Source organism: Chrysochloris asiatica, unplaced genomic scaffold (genome assembly GCF_000296735.1).
Source record: "Chrysochloris asiatica unplaced genomic scaffold, ChrAsi1.0 scaffold00173, whole genome shotgun sequence".
NCBI lineage: Eukaryota > Metazoa > Chordata > Mammalia > Afrosoricida > Chrysochloridae > Chrysochloris > Chrysochloris asiatica.
The window spans coordinates 2,319,826-2,345,336 of NW_006408691.1; the positions used below are offsets into that span (position 1 = coordinate 2,319,826).

A 25,511-nucleotide genomic window follows, 5' to 3' on the forward strand; every position below is an offset into this window, starting at 1 on the left:
CGTGGCAACAGTAATGAGGTTGGCCCAGGATGGGGCAGTGTTTCATTCTGCTGTGCATAAGGTCGCTATGGGTCGGTACCGACTTGATGGCTCCTAACAACAACAACAAATATACATATATAGGAGGGATGGAATTCCAGAAGCCACTTCATTCCAGCCCTTACACTGTGCTCTTGGTACTACACTCTAAGTGACTATTCAGCAAGGCAGGACCGAACACGGCCACAAATGAGAATCCTGCTGACAGGGTGTGGCCGGAGGACACCTACCCACTGGATGGCCGTTGATCCACATCCCATCGTACACGACCCCCGAGCAGTGGGCCACTCGGCCCTGTCCACTGAACACGTCACTGTACCACTGTCCCTGTAGAGAGAGGGAGATGCTCAGAGGAGCTGGCCCGAGGGTGTGGCCTGGGGAGTAGTCTCAGTGGCTCCCTCAGTAGGTCCCTGCCCAGCATGAAAGCTTCTTGGGGGTGGGGGTGGGGGGCTGGCAGGGTTCCCTGGGAACCAGGAGGTTTTGAGAAAACCTCATTGTCTGCAGCCTGTCGGAACCTTCCCTCCGCTGGGAAGAAATCACACTTGATTAGGATGTGACCAACTGGGCTTTTGCAAAGCACAGTCCCTTCTGAATGTTAACGATGCCAAGGACTGTTTGAATAATGGTGTGCAGAGAGTACAAAACGCAAACCCAACGCGCGACACCCAGGAGTATTTCTCAGCACAAAACTCTTTTAGGACAAAGAGATTGCATGTGTTCAGGGACCACAAAGGCGACCCGAACTTCCAAACCTTAGTAACAGTGTGCATGGCTTGTTCTGCAGCACAGTGAGTCTCCCATGAAAAGGCCAGTGAAAAACACAGTTTGAGGCAGTACACCAGCATTCCTGGAACAAAACGCGGCTCCCCACGCCCCGCGGAGGCCTCCTTCGCAATAAGCCTCACTCTCTGAAATAATGCATGCGACAAAGGCTGGCAGAATAATTTGAAATTGCAGGAAAATGATTTTCATGGGGAATTCTAAGCCTGTAAGGGCATTTTATTTGATGATGAATAACTTCTGTTGCAAGAAGAATTAGCCAAAGTACACTTTAGGTCTATTCATTCCTGCCCAGAAGACTTGCCACTCTACCCCTCCCAAACCAACCCCACAGGACCTGTCCTCCTAGGGCTTTTGTTCAGCATTTAGTGTTCCCACTGGGCATGCTTGGCGGGTGTTTGTGTTAAAATGCTGCTCCCAACCCAAAGGGTCTACAGCCCACCAGGAAGCCTCCTCCGTGGAGGGCACTGTTGGCTTGGCATCAGGGAGCTTCAGAATAGACAAGTCGATTTAGGGAAGGAACGTGGGGCATAAAGAAAGCATGTTGGAAGCTGGTAGGTCCTGAAAGGCACCATGGTCTTAGGAGCAACCAGACAAGACACGTCCATCAGATGACCTCTGGGGGAGTGAGGAAGTACCCCAGAGCTCTTCCTGAACGTCGCCAGGGAACTGGGGAGACTCGAAAGGTCTGTGTGAGTGAACTTGCGGGGGTCTGGAGCCTGAAGAGTTATCCAGTCCAGGTACCATTGAGTCAACCCGATGCATGGAGCCCCCCATGTGTGTCAGAGTAGATTTTTAGCCTTAGGGTTTTCCGTGGCTGATTTTGTGGAAGTAGATTGCCAGGACTATCTTCAGATGCACCTCTGGGTGGGTACAAACTACCCATCTTTTTTGTTTAGCGGCTGAGCACATTAAGTAAGTACTTGTACCATTCAGAGACTCCCTAAAGGGCAAAGACATTTGGGGGAGACTGCTTTCCAAGGGCTGTTAGGATAGACAATCACTGCACCAGAACTCATGATGCTGGGCCATGGTGAGGGCTGAAAGTATGGAGGGACTTCAAAGTCCAGGCAGGAGTGAGGCAACAGGCAGGTGATCAGGAGGCAGAGCTGCCCACCAGCTAGCACAAGCACTTTCTGTACTGGACATGGTCCTTCCACCCTAGAGGCCCGAGTGTCCACATCCTCCCTGGGCCTGGTTCTCCTTTAGCACTAAGCTCTAGTGAATGATTTCTCCCCAGACACACACTGGCCGTTCCTGTCTCACCCATTCATTCCGCAGTTTATTGGAGTCCCAGAGATTTGGCTCACATCCTAAAGCTCAGCCAGACCCTAGTAGAGGCCAGGTCAAGACTGTACCAAGACTGCCAGGGATGGCAGCCCAGGGTGCCTGTGCAGCAGACGGGTGGTGGGAGGAGGAGGGATCCAGTGCCCCAAGGGATGCGTGGTCAGCACCTGTGGTGTGGCGAGTCAGGGAGTCATTTCTGGGTGCTGGAGACATGCCACCTGGGCAAGGACTTTCTTGTGTGGATGTGGGCATGCATGTGCATGTGTGGGCAGGTGTACACCCTGTGCATGTGTAAGCATGAATGTTAAACATGAGTGTGTACATGTGAGCGTATCTGTGTATGACCCAGGTCAGGCCCTAGCCCAGAGCTCTCAGCTGGGTGAGGGTGCTTGACCAATGGCAGGTGGTCATTGTTCATAGAAAGTCATGTGTAGAGGCCTGGGTGGCTGACAAGGAGAGGCCGTGAGCGGCAGCACCTTCTTTCCCTAGTGCTGCCTCCCCTATCTCTCCCTGGTCTTACCCATGCCCAAACATGGGACCATAACGTAGCCAAGAGTCTCCTTGTACAAGGGACCATGCCTCCATAGCCTCGATTTCTCAGTTCCTCACATCAATACAGTGTGGAGACGCCCTGGTGGGAGCTGCCCTGGCAGTCACAGGAGGAGTATCTCTCTTCCCAGACCCTCTGCCTTCCTGTGACCTAGTCAGATACAGGTATCATCAGTCTGCTTGCGTAGGGTTTCTTCCTCTCAGAAGACTGATGAGACGGAGCCTGCCTCCAGGAAGCCCATGTTCTCCCAGAGGAGACCAGACAGACAGAATCGACGGAACTGATGATAGAGTCGATGGTGGAAGCCATAAGGAGGAGCTGATGCAACCTCAGGGCGTTGGTCCAGTTGGAGGGACCATTTGGAGTCACATGATGGGGCTGGCATAGGCAGCCTTTGTCTATCACGGTTACGCTCCACAGGGGGACCTTGCGGGAGACTCACGTGGGCCACGCAGACTCACGGAGCACAGCGGCTGCGGACAACTTGTAGGGATAGGCGTCACAGCTCACAATTGACATGGGCCACCCAGAGCCACACATGGCTCTGCATCTGATCCCTGACGTTGGCTGTGTTCTTGATGACAGGTGACGTGTCATCCACCCCCGGAACACAGCTCTGAGAGCCCCAGGTGAGCGAATGCTCACAGTGTCAATACAGAAGCCAGCAGTGTGGAATCCTTCCTAGTCAGCATGTCACCGTGTGAAGACCCATCTACAAGCCCAGGAACACCAAGGATAGCTGGCAGACACCAGAACAGAGGAGCGAGGCCTACAGAGGAAATTGACACGACCCTCCAGAATGGCGAGACCATCAATTCCTGTTCTTGAAAGCTGCCCACATGTGCTGCTTCTGTTCCAGCAGCCATGAGAGACTGTCAGGTCACAGGACTATGGGTGATGCTCTATGGCAGGGTGGTGCAGGGAGACGAGAGGCATGCTCATTTACAGGAGCCCCAACCTCCTGCTCCTGGGAACCTAGATGCCCCCAGGAGCTGCCTCAGATGCTGAGGAACCGCCTGGCAGTATCTCCAGACCTCCACTGGTGTTCACGAGCCCTGGTCTTGAACCATCAACCACTGCTCTCCTTTCAGCCCTAGTGAGCTTGCAGTCTGCGGGGAAGGGGGCATGTGGACACCACTGCCTCTCCCTCTTGGGGCTCTTCTGGGCCCCTGCTTTGGGGGCACAGAGGCATTGGTGGGGGCAGGGCAACCCTGATGCTGTTGGATCTCTGAGTGCCGCACCGGTGACCCTGTTGCGATGGCCTTGAATAAATTGTAAGAAACACGTGCCTGCCTGCTTTTTACTTTTCAGGAAGCAATTCCTAGCTAATTGATGCTATTTTTCTTTCTCAGGGAAAGGTTTCTCTGTATTCATCAGCACTGACTCAGGAACTATGCCACCTTCTCTAGAGCTTTCAGGTGCCCGTGAAGACACCTGTCCCTGTCCCACCACTGCCCTCTCAGCTGCCTCTCCTGGGGAGCCCATGGGGACTCAGAGCCCCACGGCTTCTCAGTATTTGCCTTGGGTGGTATTTACAGTTGGGGGGAAGTAATGCTCTCCAATAGTAACCCACCGAGGACCTCAAACACATTAGTCTTGCAGTTAAGTCATGTCTCATGGAACAGGGTGGGAGTGCTCGAGGCCACCGTCCTAGCCCCATACATGTCACGTGTGTGGAGCACTGGGAAGCTCCTCCCTGGGCCTGCGTCTGTGTCTGTGGGTCTCCAGCAGCCACCTGGGTACTAGCAGTTCCCCACGTCCTGATCCACACCATTTGATCTCTCAATCCTTGATTCCTTACATTTTTCAGTGGGAACTGTAAAGAGAGGCTTGTGCTCACAAGTCCTGACATTTGTAGACATCAGAACCCCAAAAAGACTATCAAGTGTGGTGCTAGGCAACCGTTTCTAGCATCCTCGATGTCTTAGGCAGGGTAGGCAGGGTCAACTTGAGACACTACCTCCTAGCCCAGTGCCTCTCATCTACCATCCCCAGCCTGGGGAAGTGTCCCCCTGGGGCTGACCATCCCCATGTTTAGATGTAACTCCTAAGCAGTGGTTCAAAGGCCCTGCACCCCTCTGTGCTGCCATTCCTGATGACACACAGGTAAGGGAGCCATTGGAGTTCCAGCAGGTGAGGCAGCTCAGAAGGCAGCCACCTGCTCCGAGAGACAAGCAGGTACACCAGGCAGCCGGCTGTCTTCAGGGAAGCCAATGTGTGACACACAGCCAACACAGCACAGCAGCTACGGTGGCTCTGCCCAGGAGCCAGAACTGCTGGGGGGGGGGGGCACACCACAGGTGGCACAGGCCAGCGCAAACGAGCACTTTATACATCAAACAAAATCAACTCGGTTCATTCCTCCTCAGGCCTCCCTGGGTTCCAATCAGGGGCACAGGGAGGAACACGCCTGAGCTCTAATCCTACAGTCGGGGAGCACACACCATGGTTGGGTCTGTAGCATTCTACCTGGTACATATATGCAGTGTTCTCACATCCCTCGGGGTCGGGGCAGCACGGGGAATTCAGCAGAATGCAAACCAGTGCAGGTGGGATAAAACCAGAAGAGAAATCATCAGAGAGAGCAGATTCTACAGCGAACGGATTCCAGTGAGTGCTATTGAGTGGAACGCCTCCGCTTCCAATCACTTACAGAAGGGAGGAGCCCTTGGGTGGTGTGAACTGTTAAGTGCTTGTCTGCTAATGACAAAGCTGGTGGTTTCAGTCTACCCAGAGGTGCCTCAGAAGAAATGCCTGGCAATCAATTGCCAAAAGATCAGCCAATGAAAATCCTATGAGCACAGTTCTCCTCGGATACACATGGGATCACCAGGAGTCAGAGTGTGCTGAGTGGTAACTGTTTTCTGTTTATTTGTTTTTTTGTAAAAGGGGAAACATTTCTAGTTTGGGGATTTATTATTTTTCTTTTCCTATAGAACAAGCTATAACATGCTTATTTTTAGGAATAAATTTTTCCTAGAACTAGTTCAAAAAGTCTCAGTCCTCAATAAAAGGGCAAAACCAGAAAAACATCTATGGAAACCAGAAAAACCAGTTGTCAGAGAGTAGAGCTGTGTCAGAGTAGGATGTGGGAACGTGAATCACCGGGCCTTTCTTTGGAGGTACCTACGAATGGAAACCAAACCTCCAATGTTTTGGGTAGTTGCCGAGCATGTTCACTGTCTGTACCATGAGGGTTTGGAGTTTATGGAGAGGATCATTATTCTCTAGTCTTTTCAGAAAATAAAGATTTCTCTAAAATGACGAGAGAAGTAAATGCTGGTAGGGCTTTTGGGCCCCAGAGCCCTCGACAGCTTTTTGGAGGCAATAGGATCTTGTCACAGGACCTTGGATGGTGGTCTAGGGCCTCTATTTGGGGTGTATATCCCAAGAGGAGAAAGCAAAAGGCCAGCAAACCTTCCAAACTACCTGGACATGAACAGCCACACCCTCTGCCCAGGCTGCATGCAGTCCAGCAGAGTGGAGTCCCAAACAATGAAAGAGGGAACCAAGGAAATACTGGAGAAGGAATCGCCAAGCCAAAGTGAGCATCTCAGTGAGGGCCGCCATTACAAAGCAGCAAAGGGTGCAGAGCGCTGGCTGGTTAGGGTGGATAGGGTTTGTGTCTTAGGTATCTTGCCTAGAGGGCTAGATACTAGACTATTAAAAATACAAGGAGTACAATTCCTTGTGCCCGACACTGGGATAGCAGAGCAGAGGAGGGTTGCCAGCCCGCATCCGCACAGCAAGCTCCTGAGAAAGTGTCACGCGGCGCTGTGAGACCCTCTGCTTCTTCTAATTAATTAGGGGCCAAGTGACAGACGGGGTAATTATTTTTTCTCACACAAGCAGTTGTGCTAAAAGCCTCGTGTTGCCTCTGAAGTGAGTCTGGCAGCCAAGAGTGTGGGCTGAGCACGGGGACTCGGGGTGAAATCCCACCCAAGGCAGCTCTGGGGCCTGGGTCTTCCTGACATGCAGAGAAACACCCTGGGTGACTCACTGGATAAGAAGACAGCTTTGTGGACAGGAAGTCAGCTCTGAGGGGAGATGTGCTTCAATTCAGTCATACCAAAGCCATCTTTGAAGGTTGCAGGAGGGAATGTGATGAACTCAGTAATGGACCCCAGCTGAGGACCCTCACCCCCAGTCTGTCTCCCTAAGTCGTGTTGGCATGCAGGGCAGTGCCACCTGCGGCTGTAGCATGCATCCCTGATACAGAGGGCAAGCCAGGCTGATGGAGGCTGGGAATAGGCACTGTGGGGATACGCTTTGTGGGGACAGGTCCTGTAGGCACATGCCTGGGAGAACACATCTCGGAGGGCAAGGCCTCAGAGGGAACACATCTCAGGGAGGATAGGTCCCTAAGAGAGGGCTTGAGGGTAGTCCACAAGGATGCCGTACAGGGTCCGACGCGCCCCATGTCTGCCCTCATCCTGCCCCCTCAGGATCTCAGAGACCAGGGAAGTACTGAGTCACAAGGAATGCAGGTAAAGTTACATGTTGGCAGCGTCTCGCTCATAAACTCTGCACTCTTGTGTGGGGCCTAGCCTTGAACACAGGGAGGAAAGTTTGAGTCTGAAAGGAGCCTCGAGCCTACAGACCTACCCGATGCTCCCATCCCCACCCCAGTGAGGCTCTGCTGCTCCTGAGGTGCCCAGATCTCACAGCAAGGGCTGGATGCTGTGTCCACCTGTGTCTGAGACACAAATGCCAGGATACCTGGCATCCTCATTCTGGTGTTCTCACCCACAAGGACTGATGAGAAGACGGGTCACTCCTCTGCTCACCATTCAGACCCTGGAGCTGCAGGCTTAGCACACGGCTCATCTCAAATCCTGCCCCAAAGCCGCCTTTTGAAACTGAGGATCAGAGTCAGAGAAGGAACCTGGCCTGGTGCCCAGGGCTTGGTGGCTGAGTGGGGCTTGGCTGCCCCCTGGTGGTGTATGACTGGGCATACAATCAGAGTCCCCCTGGAATCATCCTGTCCACAGGCCCCAGCTCCTGGGACCCTGGAGTCTGAGCTACTTTCAGAAAGTCCTGAGGGGTGGGGGGAGCAGCAGTGACCCCCAGCCTGTCCTCTCCAGGCTGTGCAGTGATTTGCAGGCACCAGAGGACCGATGCAGACAGGTCCCAATAGTGGCCTCAACCACGGATGTCCAGTGGTCTCCATGACCCTGTGGTGACCCCCAGAGGCAGCCAGGGCTTTATGGGAGGAGGCAGCTATGGGGAATGGAGGAGAGAATGGCAAAGCCTTTCATCATGATCCTGGGGGGAGCAGTATTCAGAGTGAGGACTGTGAAACTTCCCCAGATGCCCAGACTACTGGGACACTCAGCACTCAGCCGGGTCCCACATTCGACACTGATGTGAGGGCTCAGTGTGCAGGCTAGGAGCTTGGGCATCCAAGCCAGATCTGGGCTCAAGGACTGACTTTGTCACCTCTGGGTTTTTCTAGACTTTTCTGGGCCTCAGTATCCACAGCTGTAAAATGGGGAAACAGCACCTTCTTCATGAGTTGTGGAAATGGAGTGAGTTAATACAGAGAGCTTCGAACTATGCTTGGCACACACGACCTGAAACCAAACTCCCATTAGAAATGGGGTCCCACAAGTGTCCTGGTGCTGCAGATACCATGAAGGACCTTTGGGAGCAGTGGGAGAAGGAAGGAGGAGGGTGTGCCCAGGGCTCCCCATTGACCTCTCCTCTACTGCAGCTCTGCTCTGGAGGTCTGAGAATTAAGGGGATGATTGTGGCATGCCCTCAGGCTGAGCCTATAAGAATCAGCAGATATTTGCCCTGGGGGACAATCGACCTGGCTTTGGCAGGGTCACAGTGGCATTTTCCTCCAGTACAAACCACCAGGGGAATAAGGCCAGGCCAGCTGGCGTACCAGCTACTTTGACACATAGCTCCAACTCCACTGCCTTTACCAGGACTTACTTAGTCATCTGGGAGTGGACCCTGGCGGGCGGTTTTTCCCAAGCAGAGCTCTGTTCCACAGCAAGAAGGTGACCATGGTGGACTTCCAGAGCCAACATTGTACACTCTGGCCACTTTCACAGCAAGATTCTAGATGCCACCTGCTTCCACCCCTGGCTTGCTCCATCCAACAAATGCCTGGACCAGTTATCAACCCACTGCCTTTCAGCTTCAAGGTCAGCTTCTCTGCCCGGCTCTGTGACATAGGAGCTAGAACCTGTAGATGCTTCTTTGCCAGCTGTGCAATGTTAGCCTTTGTCAAGAAAGAGTGTCTTCTCTTCCCTTCTCAAGTGTGTCCATTTGTAACTTCTGGGTATGGCTACCAGTGGGGGGCCCAGTATGTCACTCTCAAGCAAGTTTCCTGCACCTTATGGGTGGTCTCCTTCACTTACTTCCCTGTGTAATCAAGGGTCAGCCACCTTGACCCCAAGGGTATATCTGGTTGGAAATATCTCCCAAGCAGGTGTGGGGCAACCCCAAAGGTACAGACCTCAATATAGTAAAGCGGTTATAGGACAGCTTCTAGAGTCAGACAGGCTGGATGCAATTGTCATTTGGGTTGGTTAATAGCCATAGGATGAAGGGAATTGATTTACCTTATTTAAGTCTGTTTTCTCATCAGTAAAATGGGAGCAATGACAGTTCCTACCTCCTGGGGCTGCTAAGAGGACCAGGTGAGATGATGGATGAGGGCAGGTCTCAGTAGGCCCTCCCTGCCCTCCAAGGCCACAGGGTCCAGAAGGTGCTCCCCAATACCTCATATGTCGAGCCATCAGTGCAGGAGAGCACCCCGTGTCCCTGACGCTGGTCTAGGACCCAGTCGCCTTCATACTGGTCACCGTTCCTGGGGACAGACACACAATCCATGCTCAGGCTTGGGACCCTCTGCCATGGTCAGGGGAGCAGAGGGGCTGGCATGAGGCAGCCCTTACACTTTGAGATGTTCCACTGGGATTGGAGGCATGAATGAGCCTGCATAGAGCAGCCAGGTGGCTGTGTGATTCAGACCGGTCCCTCCGACCAGTACTCAGCACGCACCCCCGGGGGCCAAGGCAAAAATAGACTCAGCAGATGGCCTGAGGAGACTGAGTGTGCCAGGCTGGCTGGAAGAGCAAGGGCATGACCTTCAGGCTCCTGGGCCGGAGGCTGACAGGCCCTGGTCCCTGCAGGGGGAAGAGCCCATGCCGATTGCTTGGACGCAGCTTCCTCTGTATGGAGTGTGATGTGACGATGGGAAAGCAAGAGAAAAGGCGAGTCTGTGCATTTCAGTGGTTGGATTCACATGGGAGTAGCTGCCTTAGGAATTGTACAAGGCAGTTTCAAAGGGCCACCCTGCGCCTGCCAGTACCACCATACTGCCATTCAAACTTGAAGCTGTTCCCTGCTTCTTGCCTTCACAGGACCTGCCTCTCTTCCTGAGATATTTTATTTGGATTTTCTCTGCTAAAGCCACAAATGGCCAATTCTAGGGAAGAGGGGAGAAATGCTAGAATAAGAACAAACACGCAGAAGTCATCTAATGGCCAGTATTCCAGGGGCCAAAACAGGGGCTGGACTGGGCTGTTGTTGGTAGGTGACCAAATTACCCTACTGCACCCAGTGGACCTAGCGCCAATGAGCCTGGCTCAGTGGCCATCGCTGCCCCCGACTGGTTGGTTCCCTTTCCTGATTCTCACCTACCTGAAGAGCATCTGCCCGTGCCCATGCCTCTTGTGGTTGTGAAAGGAACCCTGGTACACCTGCCCTTCCTGGTCCACCAGGAGCCCGTGTCCTAGGGAAGAACCAGAGATCTGCTAGGGACAGGTTTGCTCCTCTCAGGACAAGGTGGGGAGTTGAGGAGAAAGCTTAGCACCTTTCCAGGAGCTAAGCTGCCTGGGCAGGCAGGGCTGTGCAGGGGAGGCCCTGGACATTGCCCACACTGCCCAGGATGGGGACTGGGGAGTCCAATTTGGGGAGGATTGGCAGCCCCGTATTCAGAGCCAACACACGACAACCCACATCATCTGTGAAAGTAACTTCTGGGTCTGGCTCTCAGGCTCTGAGTGAGGGCAGGGGACCCGTGCTAGCGGTACAGTGGTTACACTGCTAACCGAAAGGTTGGTGGTTCAATCCACAAGCAGCTCCGTGGAAGAGAAGACCTGGCATCCTGCTCTCAAAAAGATGTGTCTAAATAACCTTACAGGGCGAGTCTTCTCCATTTCATGGGTGCCAAATTGTCTGCAGCCAACCACCACCGCCCCCTAACTCCTGAGAACAAAACTGCTGTGTGCACGTGTACAAGGACTTTATCATTCAGTTAAGGTGTGGGTGCATGTCCGCTTGCTTATAGGGTCACAGGAAACCTTTGCTTCACATCAAATGAATGAACCATTCACAGGATTCTGATCTCAGAGAATGTGGCTTCCTGACATTACTCGGCATATTGGACACTTTGGGATTGCCGTGGTATTACTATTTCTAAACATAAGCACATACAGGGCAAATGAAAGGCAGCTGTGTCTAAACCCCATGTTGGTGACCTGTCTGCTCAGTCCTCAGCTTCAGATGATCTGTAAGGAGCACTGAGCTCTAGGTGCCCCCCGCTTTGTGGGGTCTGGGTAGAAATGGGCTGCAGGGAAGGCTCCTCCCAGTCAGGGATGGGGTCTCCTCTCCTTCCAGAAATCTGGCCCCTTTGACTTATGGGACACTAGGAGACTCCCTCCTGAGCCAGGGCCTTGGGGATCTGAAGTTCCTGTCTTTGGCCCCTGGGACTGCCTGGCCCCAGTTTGGCTGCCACTTGTAGATAGGAGGGACCCCAGGTAAGGCCAAGCAGCAGCTGACCTATGGGACCATCATCAGTAATGAAATAGGGGTCATGGTAACCCACCAAGTGGGTGGCTTGTTACATCACAGCAGCTGACCAATACAAGGATGCCTGCCAGAGTGTCCAGTGGGCTGGGTTTTATGGAGCATGTACCTCAGAGGGCCCCGTGCACTGGGCTGAGGTATGCAAGAACCCAGGCTGAGAAGGGCAGGCAAACATCTTGATTCCCTGTGCCGACCTCAACGTGAGACTAACAGGTCCAGGGGCTCCCCGGACCACATGACATCAGGTGACTGAGCCCATTCCAGCGGGTGCAGTCAGAACCTTGGGGAGGGGCACTGGTAGATAAATCCCCCCATTACTGACTGAATTATACCCCCTCTTCAAATACTTGGAATCCTAGGATAAGGACCACAAGGTCGGTTTGAACTGCAAGGTTGGTGGTTCAAACTCACCAGCCACTCCTCAGAAACCCTATGCAAGGGTTGCTATGAGTCAGAACCGACTCGATGGCACTTAACAACAACAACCACACAAATACTGGTTGTATTCCTGGCCCCTGTTCCCGTGAAGAGGAGCCTGTTTATGAACAGGGGTTTTTCTGTTCTGTGAATGAGGTCAGACCCGAGGAGGCTCAGCCCTAGGCCTAATCACTTCTGAGTTCTAAAAAGAGCAGACTAGGCACAGACACCTGGGGAGGAAGACAGGTGACATGTGAGGAGTGTGTACAAGCCGAGGACCAAGCAAAACCGTACCTGTTGGCTAAGACCCTGGTGTGGACTTTTAGCACCAAAACTGTGAGAAAATAAAAGTCTGTGCTTCAAATCCCCCACATGTGGTACACACAAAAACTAAAAAGCATTAACAACAACAACAACAACACAGTCAGTTGCTACTGATCTCAACTGATGTGCCCGAGGAGAACTGTGCTCGTAGCGTTTCCAGTGGCTGAGTTTTCAGAAACAGATTGTCAGCCTTTTCTTCTGAGGTGTCTGGGTGGACTTGAACCTCAACCTTTAGGTTGGCAGCCTAGCCTGGTCATTGTGTGCACTTCTCAGGAACCCCCCAACAAACTCGGCCCCCCTATTCCCCCGGTTTGCAGATGTCACCAGCTCCTGGCGGACCTTCTCTGGTACCGTGTGAGAAGGCCCCTTCATAGCGCCCGCCAGCTCCATACTGCATGACGCCCTGTCCATGGGGCTCGCCCAGCACGAACTGTCCGGAGTAGGTGTTCCCTGGTGGTGGACAAGGAAGAGGAAGACATGATTTCAGGTCACTCTGCTGACCCCTGGGGCGACAACAGTGACTACCTGTCTCTACCCCTATAGAGCCTATAGAGCCCCGCTAGCCTGCTGGGGGTGAAGGGGCACATCTGGTCCTAGTTCTGGGCTACCCGGCTCCCTCTAGGCTTGGTCAGAGCCAAAGGGCTACGCCTTCTCCTGGAATCTTTACACACCAATGGCAAGTCAAACCCGAAGAACAAACACGTGAAAAGAATGCCCCTCCCTTGGCCCCTGAGGGTCCAGGGCTCCGATACAGCCCCTACCATGTGGTCTAGGCACCACCTGGGATGTTTTCTCATCTCCTGCTTCCCTTTGCACCCAGACGCAATTTGGCTAAAAAAAAAAAAAAAAAAAAAAGGAACCAAGATAACGTTGATTTGTTACATCTTTATTCCAACAGTGCTAGGAAGACCTGTTTCCCATCAAAGCATGCCTCAATCTGAACCCCAGAGCACCCATGCGTCCTGGCCACCCTGGCTGAAGCCATCTATGTCCACACCCAGCCTGGACTGACAAACTGCTACTGTTGTTGAATTCACCATAGAAACAGCAGCTCCATCCACATTTACCACAGAAATACCTCCTACACCCTTCAGAAGTCGACCTCCAACTCTCAACTTTCAATTTGTAAACCCTGAGCTGCCCACTCAGGTCCCCATGCTACCTGATAAGGCCCAGTGACGGCGCCCTTTTCCCGTGATCTCTCCGTCCACAAAGTCACCTTCGTAGTAACTTCCGTCTTTAAACAGCAGTTTCCCATGACCTAGGAAAAGACACACAGAGTTTAGAGGTGGCTGCTAGCAAAGCCACTCAAGGCTCCGGGAGGTGATGCTAGGCTGCAGAGCCCTCAGGTTTCTGTGCTATGTCATCGCCTTTGCCATGAAGTGCTCTCCAACATTCTCACTCTACGTTTACCAAGGAGAGCATCGTCAACCCTTCCCCAAACCCTACTGATCACTCTGCTCAGTAAGAGCCACCAAGTCTCCAGCCCCCTCAGAGAATGTGTTCCAATCAACTCACCTCAGTCAGCTTAGGGAGAAGGAAGGAGACAGGGGCTATAGAGCACATTTTCAAAAGGGGGGAGCTCCTCTGTCTTGAGTCATTGTACCAAAAGGAATTGGTTGATGGTCCACAGTTTCAGAAGGTAGCATAAGATCAAGAAGTCCACACTGCACTGAAGGCATTGGCTGAAAACAAGGTTCCAGGAATTGACGGACTACAAGATGAAATGTTTCAACACACTGATACAGTGCTGGAAACATTCATTAGTCTATGCCAAGAAATTCAGAAAACAGTTACCTGGTGAACTAACTGGAAGAGATCCATATTTGTGCCTATTCCAAAGAAAGGTGATTCAACAGAAAGAGGAAACTATCAAACAATATCATTCACATCCCGTGCAAGTAAAATTTCATTGAAGATAATGCAAAAGTGGTAGGCAGTTGCCAGAAATTCAAGCTGAATTCAGAAGAGGACGCAGAATGAGGGCTATCATTGCTGACGTCAGATGGATCTTGGCTGAAAGCAGAGAATACCAGAAAGATGTTTACCTGTGCTTTATTGACTATGTAAAGGCCTTGGACTGTGTGGATCATAACAAACTATGGATAACATTGCAAAGAATTGGACTTCTAGAATAGTTCATTGTGCTTATATAGAATCTGCACATAGACCAGAGAGAGTGATTCTAACAAGGGGATACTGTGTGGTAAGGGCTGTATTCTTTCCCCATACTTATTCAATCTGTATGCTGAGCAAATAATCCAAGAAACTGGATAGATGAAGAAGAATTTGGCATCAAGATCGGAAGAAGGCTCATTAACCTGCAATATGCCCATGATACAAACTTGCTTGCTGAAGGTGAAGAGAATTTGAAACATTCATTGATGAAGACCAACCACTCTAGCCTTCAGTATGGATTACAACTTAATGAAAAGAAGACAAAAATCCTCACAATTGGACCACTAATCAACATTATGATAAATGGAGGACAGATTGAAGTTGTCAAGGGTTTCATTTTACTTAGATCCACAATTAACACTCACCCAAGCAGCAGTCAAGAAATCAAATGACATATCACATTAAGTAAATCTGCTACAAAAAGACCTCTTTAAGAGCAAAGATGTGCCTGACCCAAGCCATAGTATTTTCAATCACCTCACCTGCATGTAAAAGATGGACAATAGAGGAGGAAGACCCGAGAAGAAGTGATGAATTTGAGTTACGGTTAGTGAAGAAAATAGAAAATACGTATCATGGACTGTCAGAAGAACAAATCAACCTGTCTTGGAAGAAGTACAGTCAGGGTACTCCTTAGAAATGAAGATGGGGAAGCTTTGTAATGTTATCAGGAGGGACCAGTCTCTGAAAAAGAACATCATCTTTAGTAGAAGGTCAGCAAAAAAGATAAAGACCCCCAATGAGATGGACTGACAGTGACAGCAACAGTGGGCTCAAACATAACAACTGTGAGGACATGACAGCACGGGACTGGGGCAGTATTTTGTTCTATTATGTATCAGATCACTATGAGTCAGTGTGACTCAAAGGCACCGATACAATCCCCTCTGTCCTGACCTGGCTCAACTTCGAGCCTTCCAGTTTGGCAGGGAGGAAAAGAATCAGAGATTCCCATATAAAAATGAGAAACACCTGTTTGTCAAAAACACTATGATAAAAGTGAAAAGGTTGCAAATGTAGGTTCTTTTTTATATTTGTCAACACATTCAGAATGGGCTCCTGTATTAAAAGATCAGCAAACTCAAAGGCCTTGTGTAGACGGGAGGAGCCACCAACGGAAGACGTTGCAGATGAGTGCCGTGTACAAGATGCTGTGTGGCAGGCGCTGGGCGTGTTCTGGGGGGAGCCATTTCCTGAGTCTCCTTTTTTATTTATTTATTTTTTATTTGGCTCTACTACTTGGATTCTCTATAAGAGTTGGTACCAACTACTATCAAGTTGACTCTCCGTCACAGCCAGCCCCCTGTGCGTCAGTGGAGGACTGTGCTCCACAGGGTTTTCAGTGGTGGCTTTTTGGGAAGCAGAATGCCAGGCTTTCTTCCAAGGTGCCTCTGAGTAGACTTGAACTGCCAACCTTCCAATCAGTTGTTGAGTGCAAACCATTTGTGCCACCAAAGGACCTAACTGAGAGTTGGGAGTCCTGGTATGGCACTGTAGGATAAGCACTGGACTGCTAACCACTGCTCCTCAGAAACCCTACACAGGGAGTTGGAATCGACTCAATGGCACTTAACACCACCAAAGAACAATCTCTTTATCCTGAGCTTTCATTCCAGATAGGGCTCCAGGGAGGATTTCTAGTTGTTGCTACCAGGACCTCCCAGGACACCTCCCCCCCTGCTGGTGAGTTTGAAACCGGCTGTCATCGGCTCTCCCTGAGTGAGCGTGCTGGGTGGCAGGCATGATTACCAGCTGCCCTGAACCCTGAGGAGCCAGCTGGACGAGTGGCAGATTCAGAAGAGACCTAGGAGTTTTCCTTACCATGTTTCTTTCCTTCTTTCCATTCTCCTTCATATCGAAAGAAAGAATTGGCATAGACGTAGACTCCGTAACCTGAATATGGAGAAAGGCACAGGGTGAGCACATGAGGGCACCTGCAGGGTGGCACCCAATGGGCACAAGGCGGTGTCTCTACACGAGGACCCTCCAAGGGCCACAGGGAGCTCCCAGGGGACCATTAAAGGGGTTGGTGCCTTGACCCACAGGTAATATTTCAGCACAACTGCCTGAAGGCTCAGTCTGGGAGTTTCCTGGGCATTTCATTCATTCATTCGTTCATTCATTCATTCATTCCTGCCACGCACACAGATGGACAATGCTATGGATGGAATTCTGTGCTCCTAAAATACATGTCGGAATCCTAGTGTGATGCTACAGGATAAGCACTGGACCGACTGCTTTGGTACTGACTCGACGGTCCTTAACAACAACAACAACAAAATATATGCTAAGGAGGCCTGGTGGTACAGCGCTTAAGCGTTAAGCTGCCAATTGAGAAGTCAGTGGTTGGAGCTCACCCAGTAGCTCTGTGGGAGAACGCTGTGGTACTTGGCCTCCTTGGAAACCCTGTGGGGAAGTTCCACCTTCTCCTATAGAGTTGCTGTGAATCGGTCCTGACATGATGGAAAGGGATGTTTATAATATACTGTTGGGATACCAACTCCTACACCTGTGGATAAAATCCCACTTGGGAACAGGGGTTCCTCCGTTATGTAAATGAGGCCACACCAGAATACTGAGTGTATCTTTAGATAATCACTTTTGAGATACAAAAAGAACAGATTCGGCACCGGAGCAAGCAAGCACAGGTGGGGGAAGAGAGATGTCATGTGGAGATTGCCAAGGACCCAAGGAACAGAAGCTAAAAAATGAAGGCCCTTGCCTTCCTTACCCCAGCATGGACACAGAGAGCCTTCGCTGAGAGTCACCGCTGCTATCTGTCAGGTTTTCATTGGGTACATTTTTAAGAAGCATCCAGTCTGTCTTAGTCTGGAAGCTCCAAGGAAACTTGTCCACCACCCTGGGTGACTCTACTGGTGTTTGAACTACTGGTGGTATAGCTTTCAGCATCACAACAACATGCAAATGATCATAATACGACAGAGTGACAGACATATCCTGAAATATAAGACCTGTTTATTATGACTATTATTCAAATATATGTATTAGTCATGAATGTCAAAGATGAAGAAATTGAAGATTTTTGCAGTCTGGATTTGATTACAAGGCATTGATAATTACTGATGATTGGTATGCAAAAATTGGAAATAATGAAGGGTCCGTAGCTGAAAAATAGGGCATTGATAATAGAAATGACTTTGGAGATCACATGACAGACTTTGGCAATACCAACCATTTAGTCAGTGCAAATACCTCTCTTCAACAATATAAATGGTGACTATATACGTGGACTTCACCAGATAGAACACAAACTGTGTCAAAATGTGACTATATCTGTGCAAAAAGGCTGATTTCGGAACAGAACATCAATTGCTCATATTCAAGTTCAAGCTGAAGCGGAATAAAATTAAAACAAGTCCACGAGAGTCAAAGTATGACTGTTAGTATATCTCACCTGAATTTAGAGACCATCTGAAGAATTGTTGTTGTTGTTGTTAAGTGCCATCGAGTCGGGTCCGACCCATAGCGACCCTGTACAGGGTTTCCGAGGGTGTAAATCTTTACGGGAGTAGAAAGCCTCATCTTTCTCCCGCGGAGCGGCTGGTAGTTTCGAACCGCTGACCTTAAGGTTCGCAGCCCGATTCGTAACCACTACGCTACCAGAGCTCCTTCACATCTGAAGAATAGATTTGATGTATTAAGCACTAATACTAAAGACTAGACAAGTTGTGGGATGATATCAAAAACATTGCATATGAAGACAACAAAAAAATTGTTTAAAAGACAGTAAAGAAAGAAAAGACCAGAAGGAATGTCAGAAGAGACTCAGACACTTGCCCTTGAATGCAGAGTAGCTAAAGTGACGGGAAGACATGACAGAACAGAAGATTTCGATGGGTGGTTCCAAAAGACAAAAGTGGAGTATTAGAATGAAATATGTAAAGATGAGGAGTTAGAAAACCAGAAGGGAAAAACATGCTCAGTAATTCTCAAGCTGAAAGAACTGAAGAAAAAAATTCAAGTCTTGATTTGAAAAATTGAAAGACACAGAAAGTATCAAGAGAAGATGGAAGGAACACTCAGAACCATTGTACAAAAAAGAATTGATCAATGTTCAACCATTTCAGGAGGTAGCATATAATTAAAAACCAATGGAATTAACGTAAGTTGTCCACGCTGCACTGAAGACACTGGTGAAAACCACAGCTCCAGGAATTGGCAGAACACCAACTGAGCCATTTCAACAAACAGGCTTGGTGTTGGAGGCACTCACTCATTTATTCCAAGATGTTTGGAAAACAGTTGCCCAGAAGACATCCATATACATACCTTTTCCAAAGGAAGGTGATCCCACAGAATGTGGAAACTTTCAAACACTATCATTAATATCACATGTAAATCAAATTCTGCTGAAGATAACTTTAAAATGGTTATAGCAGGATATCAACAAGGAACTTCCGAAGGTTCAAGCCAGATTCAGAAGAGGACGTGGAATGAGGGATATCACTGCTGACGTCAGATGGATCTTGGTTGAAAGCAAAGAATACCAGAAAGATGGTTTCCTGTGTTTTATTGACTACACAAAGGCGTTTTGTTGATTACACTATACAAAAACTGTATAAATCATAAAAAATTATGGATAACATGTAATTGTGTTCATGCAGAACTTGTACATAGACCAAAAAGTAGTTGTTCAAACAGAACAAGGGGACAATCAAAACACCAAATCCATTGCCACTGGGTTGATTCCAATACAGTGACCCTGTCATAGTAACCCTCTCATAGGTCTGACCCTCCATAGTGACCCTATGTAGGGTTCCCGAGGCTGTAAATCTTGATGGCAGCAGAAAGCATCATCTTTCTCCCACAGAGCAGCTGGTGAGTTTGAACTGCCCATCCTAACAATTAGCAGTCCAGTGTTTATCCTACAGTGCCACCAGGACTCCTAAGGGGATAAACACGTGGTTTGAATTTACAAAACTTATGCATCAGGGTTGTGTTCTTTCATTATACTTATTTAATCTCTAGGCTGAGCAAATAATCTCCAAAAGTGGACTCGCTGAAGAATATGGCAAGAGGATTAGAGGAACCAGCGATATGCAGATGGCACAACCTTGTGCTTGTTGAAAGTGAAGAGGACTTGGGGTACTTACTGATGAAGACCAAAAGACTCCAATGTGGATTACACTTCAACAGAAATCCTCACAGCTGTATCAATAAGCAACATTATGATAAACGAAGAAAATGCTAAAGTGGTCAAGGAATTCATTTTACTTGGACCTACAATGTCCATGGAAGCAGCCACCAAGAAATCAATTTGCATTGGGCAAATCTGCTGCAAAAGACCTCTTTATAGTGTTCAAAAGCAAAGATGTCATTTTGAGGGCTAAGGTCCTCTGTTCCAAGCCAGGGTATTTTCATTTGCATCATATGCATGAGAAAGCTGGATAATGAGTAAGGAAGACTGAAAAAGAATTGGTGCATGTGAATTACTGTAGGGGGAAGAATACTGGGACTGTCCAGAAAAACAACAACAAAAAAATGTGTCTTGGAAGTACAGCCAGACTGCTCCTTAGAAGCAAGTATGGTGAGATTTTGTCTCATGTACTTGCAGATGTATTACCAGTCTCTAGAGAAGGACATTTTGCTTGGTGAAGTCATAGGGCCAGTGGGAAAGAGAAAGGCTCCCAAAGAGATGGATTGATACAGTAGTTGCCACAATAAGCTCAAACCTGGCAATGATTGTGAGAAAGGCACAGGACAGAGCAGTGTTTTGTTGGGTCGTACACAGGGTCATGAATAGCAGAGAAATACTGTCAGATGCTGCCAGAAAATGAGTCCCTCAGGTTGGAAGGCACTCTAAATGCAACTAGGGAAGAGCTGCCTCCTCAAAGTAGAGTTGACCGTGATGACGCGAATGGAGTAAAGCCTGTGGGAAAAAAGCCTGCGGGACCTTCATTTGCTGATGGGGCACAACTGAAAATTAAGAGAAACAGCTGTAAACATCCATTGAAAATCAGAACATGGAATGTACGAAGTATGAATCTGGGAATATTAGAAGTTGTCAAAAGTGAAATGGAATGCATAAACATCGATATCTTAGGCATTAGTGAGCTGAAATGGACTGGTATTGGCCATTTCGAATCTGACAACCACAGGGTTTACTATGCCGAGAATGACAAATTGAAAGGAATGGTGTTGCATTCACTGTCAAAAAGAACATATCCAGATCAGTCATGAGGTACAATGCTGTCTGTTATAGGATAATATCCATGCACCTACAGGGAAGACCAGTTAATACCACTATTATTCAAATTTATGCAGCAACCAGTGAGGACGAAATAGAAGAATTCTATCAATTTCTTCAATCAGAAATTGATCAAACATGCAATCAAGATGTATTGATCATTACTGGTGATTGGAATGCAAAGGTGCAGAGCAAAAAGGAAGGATCAGTAGTTAGAAAATATGGCCTTGGTGATAGAAATGATGCTGGAGGTCACATGATAGAATTCTGCAAAATCAATGATTTGTTCATTTCAAATACCTTCTTCAGACAGCACAAGAGACAACTATACACATGGACCTCACCAGATGGAATACATAGAAATCAAATCGACTGCATCTGCGGAAAGAGATGATAGAAAAGCTCCATATCATCAGTCAAAACAAGGCCGGGGAAGACTATGGAACAAACCACCAATTACTCATAAGCAAATTCAGGCTGAAACTGAAGAAATGAAAACAAGTCTACAAGAGCCAAAATATGACCTTGAATATATCTCACCTGAATTTAGAGATCATCTGAAGAACAGATTTGATACATTAAACACTAAAGACAGAAGACCAGAAGAGTTGTGGGATGGCATCAAGAACATCATACATGAAGAAAGCAAAAAGTCATTAAGAAGACAAGAAAGAAGGAAAAGGTCAAAATGGATGTCAGAAGAGACACTGAAACTTGCTCTCCAGCGTAGATATGGTGAAGCAAATGGTAGAAATGAGGAGGTCCAAGAGCTGAACAGAAAATTTCAAAGATCAGCTTCAGAAGATAAAGCCAAATTATTACAACAAATTATGCAAAGATCTGGTGTCAGAAAACCAAAAAGGAAGAACATGCTCAGTATTTCTCATGTTGGGGGAACTGAAGAAAAAATTCAAGCCTCGACTTTCATTATTGTAGGATTATTTGGGCAAATTATTGAATGATACATAAAGCATCAAAAGAAGATAGAAGGAATACACAGAGTCACTGTATTAAAAGGAAGTGGTTAATGTTCAACCATTTCAAGAGGTAGCATATGAGCAAGAGCCAGTGATACTGAGGAAGGAAGTCCACGGTGCATTGAAGGAATTGGCAAAGAACAAGGTGCCAGGAATTAATGGAATAAAAAGTGAACTCTTTCAAGAAAGTAAGGTGGCACAGGAGGCACTCACTCATCTATACCAAGAAATTTGGAACACGATTATCTGGCCGACTGATTGGAAAAGATCCATATTTGTGCCCATTTCAAAGAGAGGTGACCCAATGGAATGCAGAAATCATTGGACAATCTCTTTGATACCCCATGCGTGTAAAGTTTTACTAAAGGTAAATACAGAAATGGCTGCAAGGGATATCTGCTGATGTCTGATAGATCTTGGCTGAAAGCAGAGAATATCAGAAAGATGTTTACCTGTGTTTTATTGACTATGCAAAGGCTTTTGATTGTGTGGATCATGACAAGCTATGGAAAACATTGTGAAGTATGAGTATTCTGGAACACTTGGCTGTGCTCATGAGGAATCTGTACCTGGACCAAGAAGCAGTCGTTCGAACAGAACATAGGAACACTGGATGGTTTTAAATTAAGGAAGGTGTGCGACAGGGTTGTATTCTTTCACCATACTTATTCAACCTGTATGCTGAGCAAATAATCTGATAAACTGGGTTCTATGAAGAAAAACGTGGCATCAGGATTGGAGGAAGACTTATTTACAACCTGCAATATGCAAATGATACAACCTTGTTTGCTGAAAGTAAAGAGGACTTAAAACATTTAAACATTTACTGATGAAGATCAAAGAGCACAACCTTCGGTATGGATTACATCTGAATGTAAAGAAAAAAAAAAAATCCTCACCACGGGACCAATAAACAACATTCTTATCAACAGAGAAAATATTGAAGTTGTCAAGGACTTCATTCTTCTTGGATCAACTATCAACACTCATGGAAGCAGCAGTCAAGAAACCAAAGGATGTGTTGCATTAGGCAAATCTGTTGCCAAAGACCTTTTTAAAGTGTTGAAGAGCAAAGATGTCAGCTTGAGGACTAAGGTGCACCTGACCCAAGTCATGTAATTTTCAATAAAGTGATACGCATGTGAAAGCTGGACAGTGAATAAGGAAGACCATAGTAGAACTGACACATTTGAGTTGTGGTGTTGGAGGAGAACACTGAAAGTGCCATGGGCTGCCAAAAGAACCAATAGATCTGTGTTGGAAGAAGTGCAGCCAGAATGCTTCTTGGAGGCCAAGATGGCCAAACTTCGACTCTCATACTTCTTTGGACATATTGTCAGGAGGGACCAGTCGCTGGAGAAGGATATCAAGTTTGGTAAAGTGGAGGGTCAGAGAAAAAGAGGAAGACCCCAATGAGATGGATTGGCCGAGTGGCAGCATCAATGGACTCAAGCGTGTCAACAGTAGTGAGGCTGGCCCAGGATTGGGCAGTGTTTTGTTCTGCTGTGCATAAGGTTGCTATGGTTCTGTACTGACTCGATGGTACCTAACAACAGCAACAACAACACAGGGTCATTATAAGTTGGAACCAACTTGAGAACACGAAACAACAACAAAGCCTGAGCTATGAATTTGGACTTTAAGCCTCCTGCCGTGCTGAGGGTTAATGCATTGGATTGTAAAGTCGTTTGAACTGCAAGGTAGGCTGTTCAAACTCACCAGCCACTCCTCAGAAACCCTATACCGGGTTGCTATGGGTCAGAACTGACTCAATGGCACACAACAAAATAACTATCTGTGAGAAAGAATGTTTCTATTTGTTAAAGCCACTCACTTGTGGCATCTCCGTTTTAGCGGTTGATTGTTTACCACCAGGCCCCAGGGATGCAAAGCACAGGCCCAGTGAGCTGAAGCCAGGTGGGTACAAGTTTGGGGTCCTCTGAGAGTGAAAGTCATGGAGGTGGGGATGGGAAGGGGAGGAGCTGATGGGAAGGTCATTGGGGAATCTTCCTAGAAAGGAGCCATCTGAGCGAGCCAGGAAGGAAGGGTAGGTGGAGCCAAGTGAAGGTGGAGGAGGGAGAGCCCTGGGAGAAGCAGCACAGGTGAGGGAAACCCCCAACAAAGGGGGTGAGGCTGGGGGTGCAGCTGGTGCCAGTGATAAGAAAGTGGGCGGGGACTTGTTGAGTGCAAGTATAGATTTTCACAGCGACAAGAAGCCACTGAGGGGCAAGGTTTGGGTTTATTTAAAGGCTGTTACTGTTGTTAAGTGTTATCAAGTTAGTTCCGACTCATAGGGACCCAGTACAGGGTTTCCAGTAGTCCTGGTGTGGCACTGTGAGTTAATGCTCTGGATTGCAAAGTTGGTTCAAGCTCACCAGCCGCTCCTTGGAAACCCTATACAGGGTCACTATGGGTCAGAACCGACTTGATGGCACTAACAACAACATAGTTTTCTAAGCCTGTAAATCATTGCTGGAGCAGAAAACCTTTTTTTCTTGTGGAGTAGCTGGTAGGCTTGTACCACCTTGCTTCTTAATTAATGGTACATTAATGAAAGCAGGGGAGTCGTGGTGTGGCACTGTGGGTTAATGTGACAGACTGTAAAGCCGTTTGAACTGAAAGGTCAGTGGTTCAAGCTCAACAGCTGCTCCTATAAAGGGTTGCTATGGGTCGGAATTGACTTGATGGCACTTAACAACAACAACAATAAAAGCAGAGACTACCAGGAAGATGCTTAGATATGCTTTATTGACTAGCCAAATCATGACAAGCTTTGGACAACTCTGAGGAGAATAGGTATTGCGGAAAATTCGATTGTGCTCACGAGGAACCAAGAGGAACAAGGGTACACTGAATGGTTTAAAATCAGGAAAGGTGTGCATCAGGGTTATATTCTTTCATTATATGTATTCATTTTGTATGCTGAGCAAATAATCTGAGAAGCTGGATTATATGAAGAAAAACGTGGCATCAGGTTTTGAGGAAGTCTCCTTAACAACTTGAGATATGCAGATGATACAATCTTGCTTGCTGAAAGCATTGTTGTTGTTGTTAAGTGCCATCGAGTCGGGTCCGACCCATAGCGACCCTGTACAGGGTTTCCGAGGGTGTAAATCTTTACGGGAGTAGAAAGCCTCATCTTTCTCCCACGGAGCGGCTGGTAATTTCGAACCGCTGACCTTAAGGTTCGCAGACCGATTCGTAACCACTACGCTACCAGAGCATAGAAGACTAAAAATACTGATGAAGATCTAAGACCAGTCTTTGATATAGATTGCACCTCAATGTAAAGAAAATAAAAATCTTCACCACTGGACCACTAAATAACATCATGATCAATGGAGAAAAAAGTGAAGCTGTCAAAAACTTCATTGTGCTTGGACCCACCATCAACACTCATAGAAACATCAGTCAGGAAATCAAATGATGTACTGCATTAGGCAAATCTGCTGTACCAGACCTCTTTAAAGTGAAAGGCAAAGATGTCATTTGAGGATTAACACACGCCTGACCCAAGCCATGGTACTTTTATAGCTTCATATGCATGTGAAAGTTGGACAATGAATAAGAAGGACTATAGACAAGCTGATGCATTTGAGATATGGTGTTGGAGAAGAATATTGAAAGTACCATACCATGGAGTTGCCAGAAGAAGAAGAAAAATCTATGTTGGAAGAAGTACAACTAGAATGTTCCTTAGAGGCCAAGATGGCCAGACTTCATCTCTCATATTCTGAACATAGTATCAGGAGGAACCAGTCCCTGGAGAAGGACATCATGCTTGGTAAGGTGGAAGGACAGTGAAGAAGAGGGAGACCCCCCAACAAGATGGACTGGCACTGTGGCAGCAGCAATGGGCTCAAGTGTAACAGCAATTGTGAGAATGGCACAGGACTGGCGGTGTTTTGTTCTGTTGTGCACTGGG

General features: G+C 48.0%; 1 protein-coding gene across 1 annotated transcript in view; it reads right to left on the reverse strand.

Annotated features, from left to right (window-relative positions):
- The window catches only part of MORN1 (MORN repeat containing 1), a 112,384-nt gene that overhangs the window by 84,381 nt on the left and 2,492 nt on the right, over positions 1-25,511 (reverse strand). Inside the window, exons 2-8 of the mRNA XM_006871778.1 lie at positions 17,133-17,178; positions 16,223-16,335; positions 13,386-13,484; positions 12,563-12,673; positions 10,316-10,406; positions 9,392-9,479; positions 270-366 (exon numbers count right to left, since the gene is read on the reverse strand). Coding sequence (XP_006871840.1) covers positions 270-366; positions 9,392-9,479; positions 10,316-10,406; positions 12,563-12,673; positions 13,386-13,484; positions 16,223-16,335; positions 17,133-17,178 — 645 coding nt within the window. The remainder of the gene's footprint in view (positions 1-269; positions 367-9,391; positions 9,480-10,315; positions 10,407-12,562; positions 12,674-13,385; positions 13,485-16,222; positions 16,336-17,132; positions 17,179-25,511) is intronic.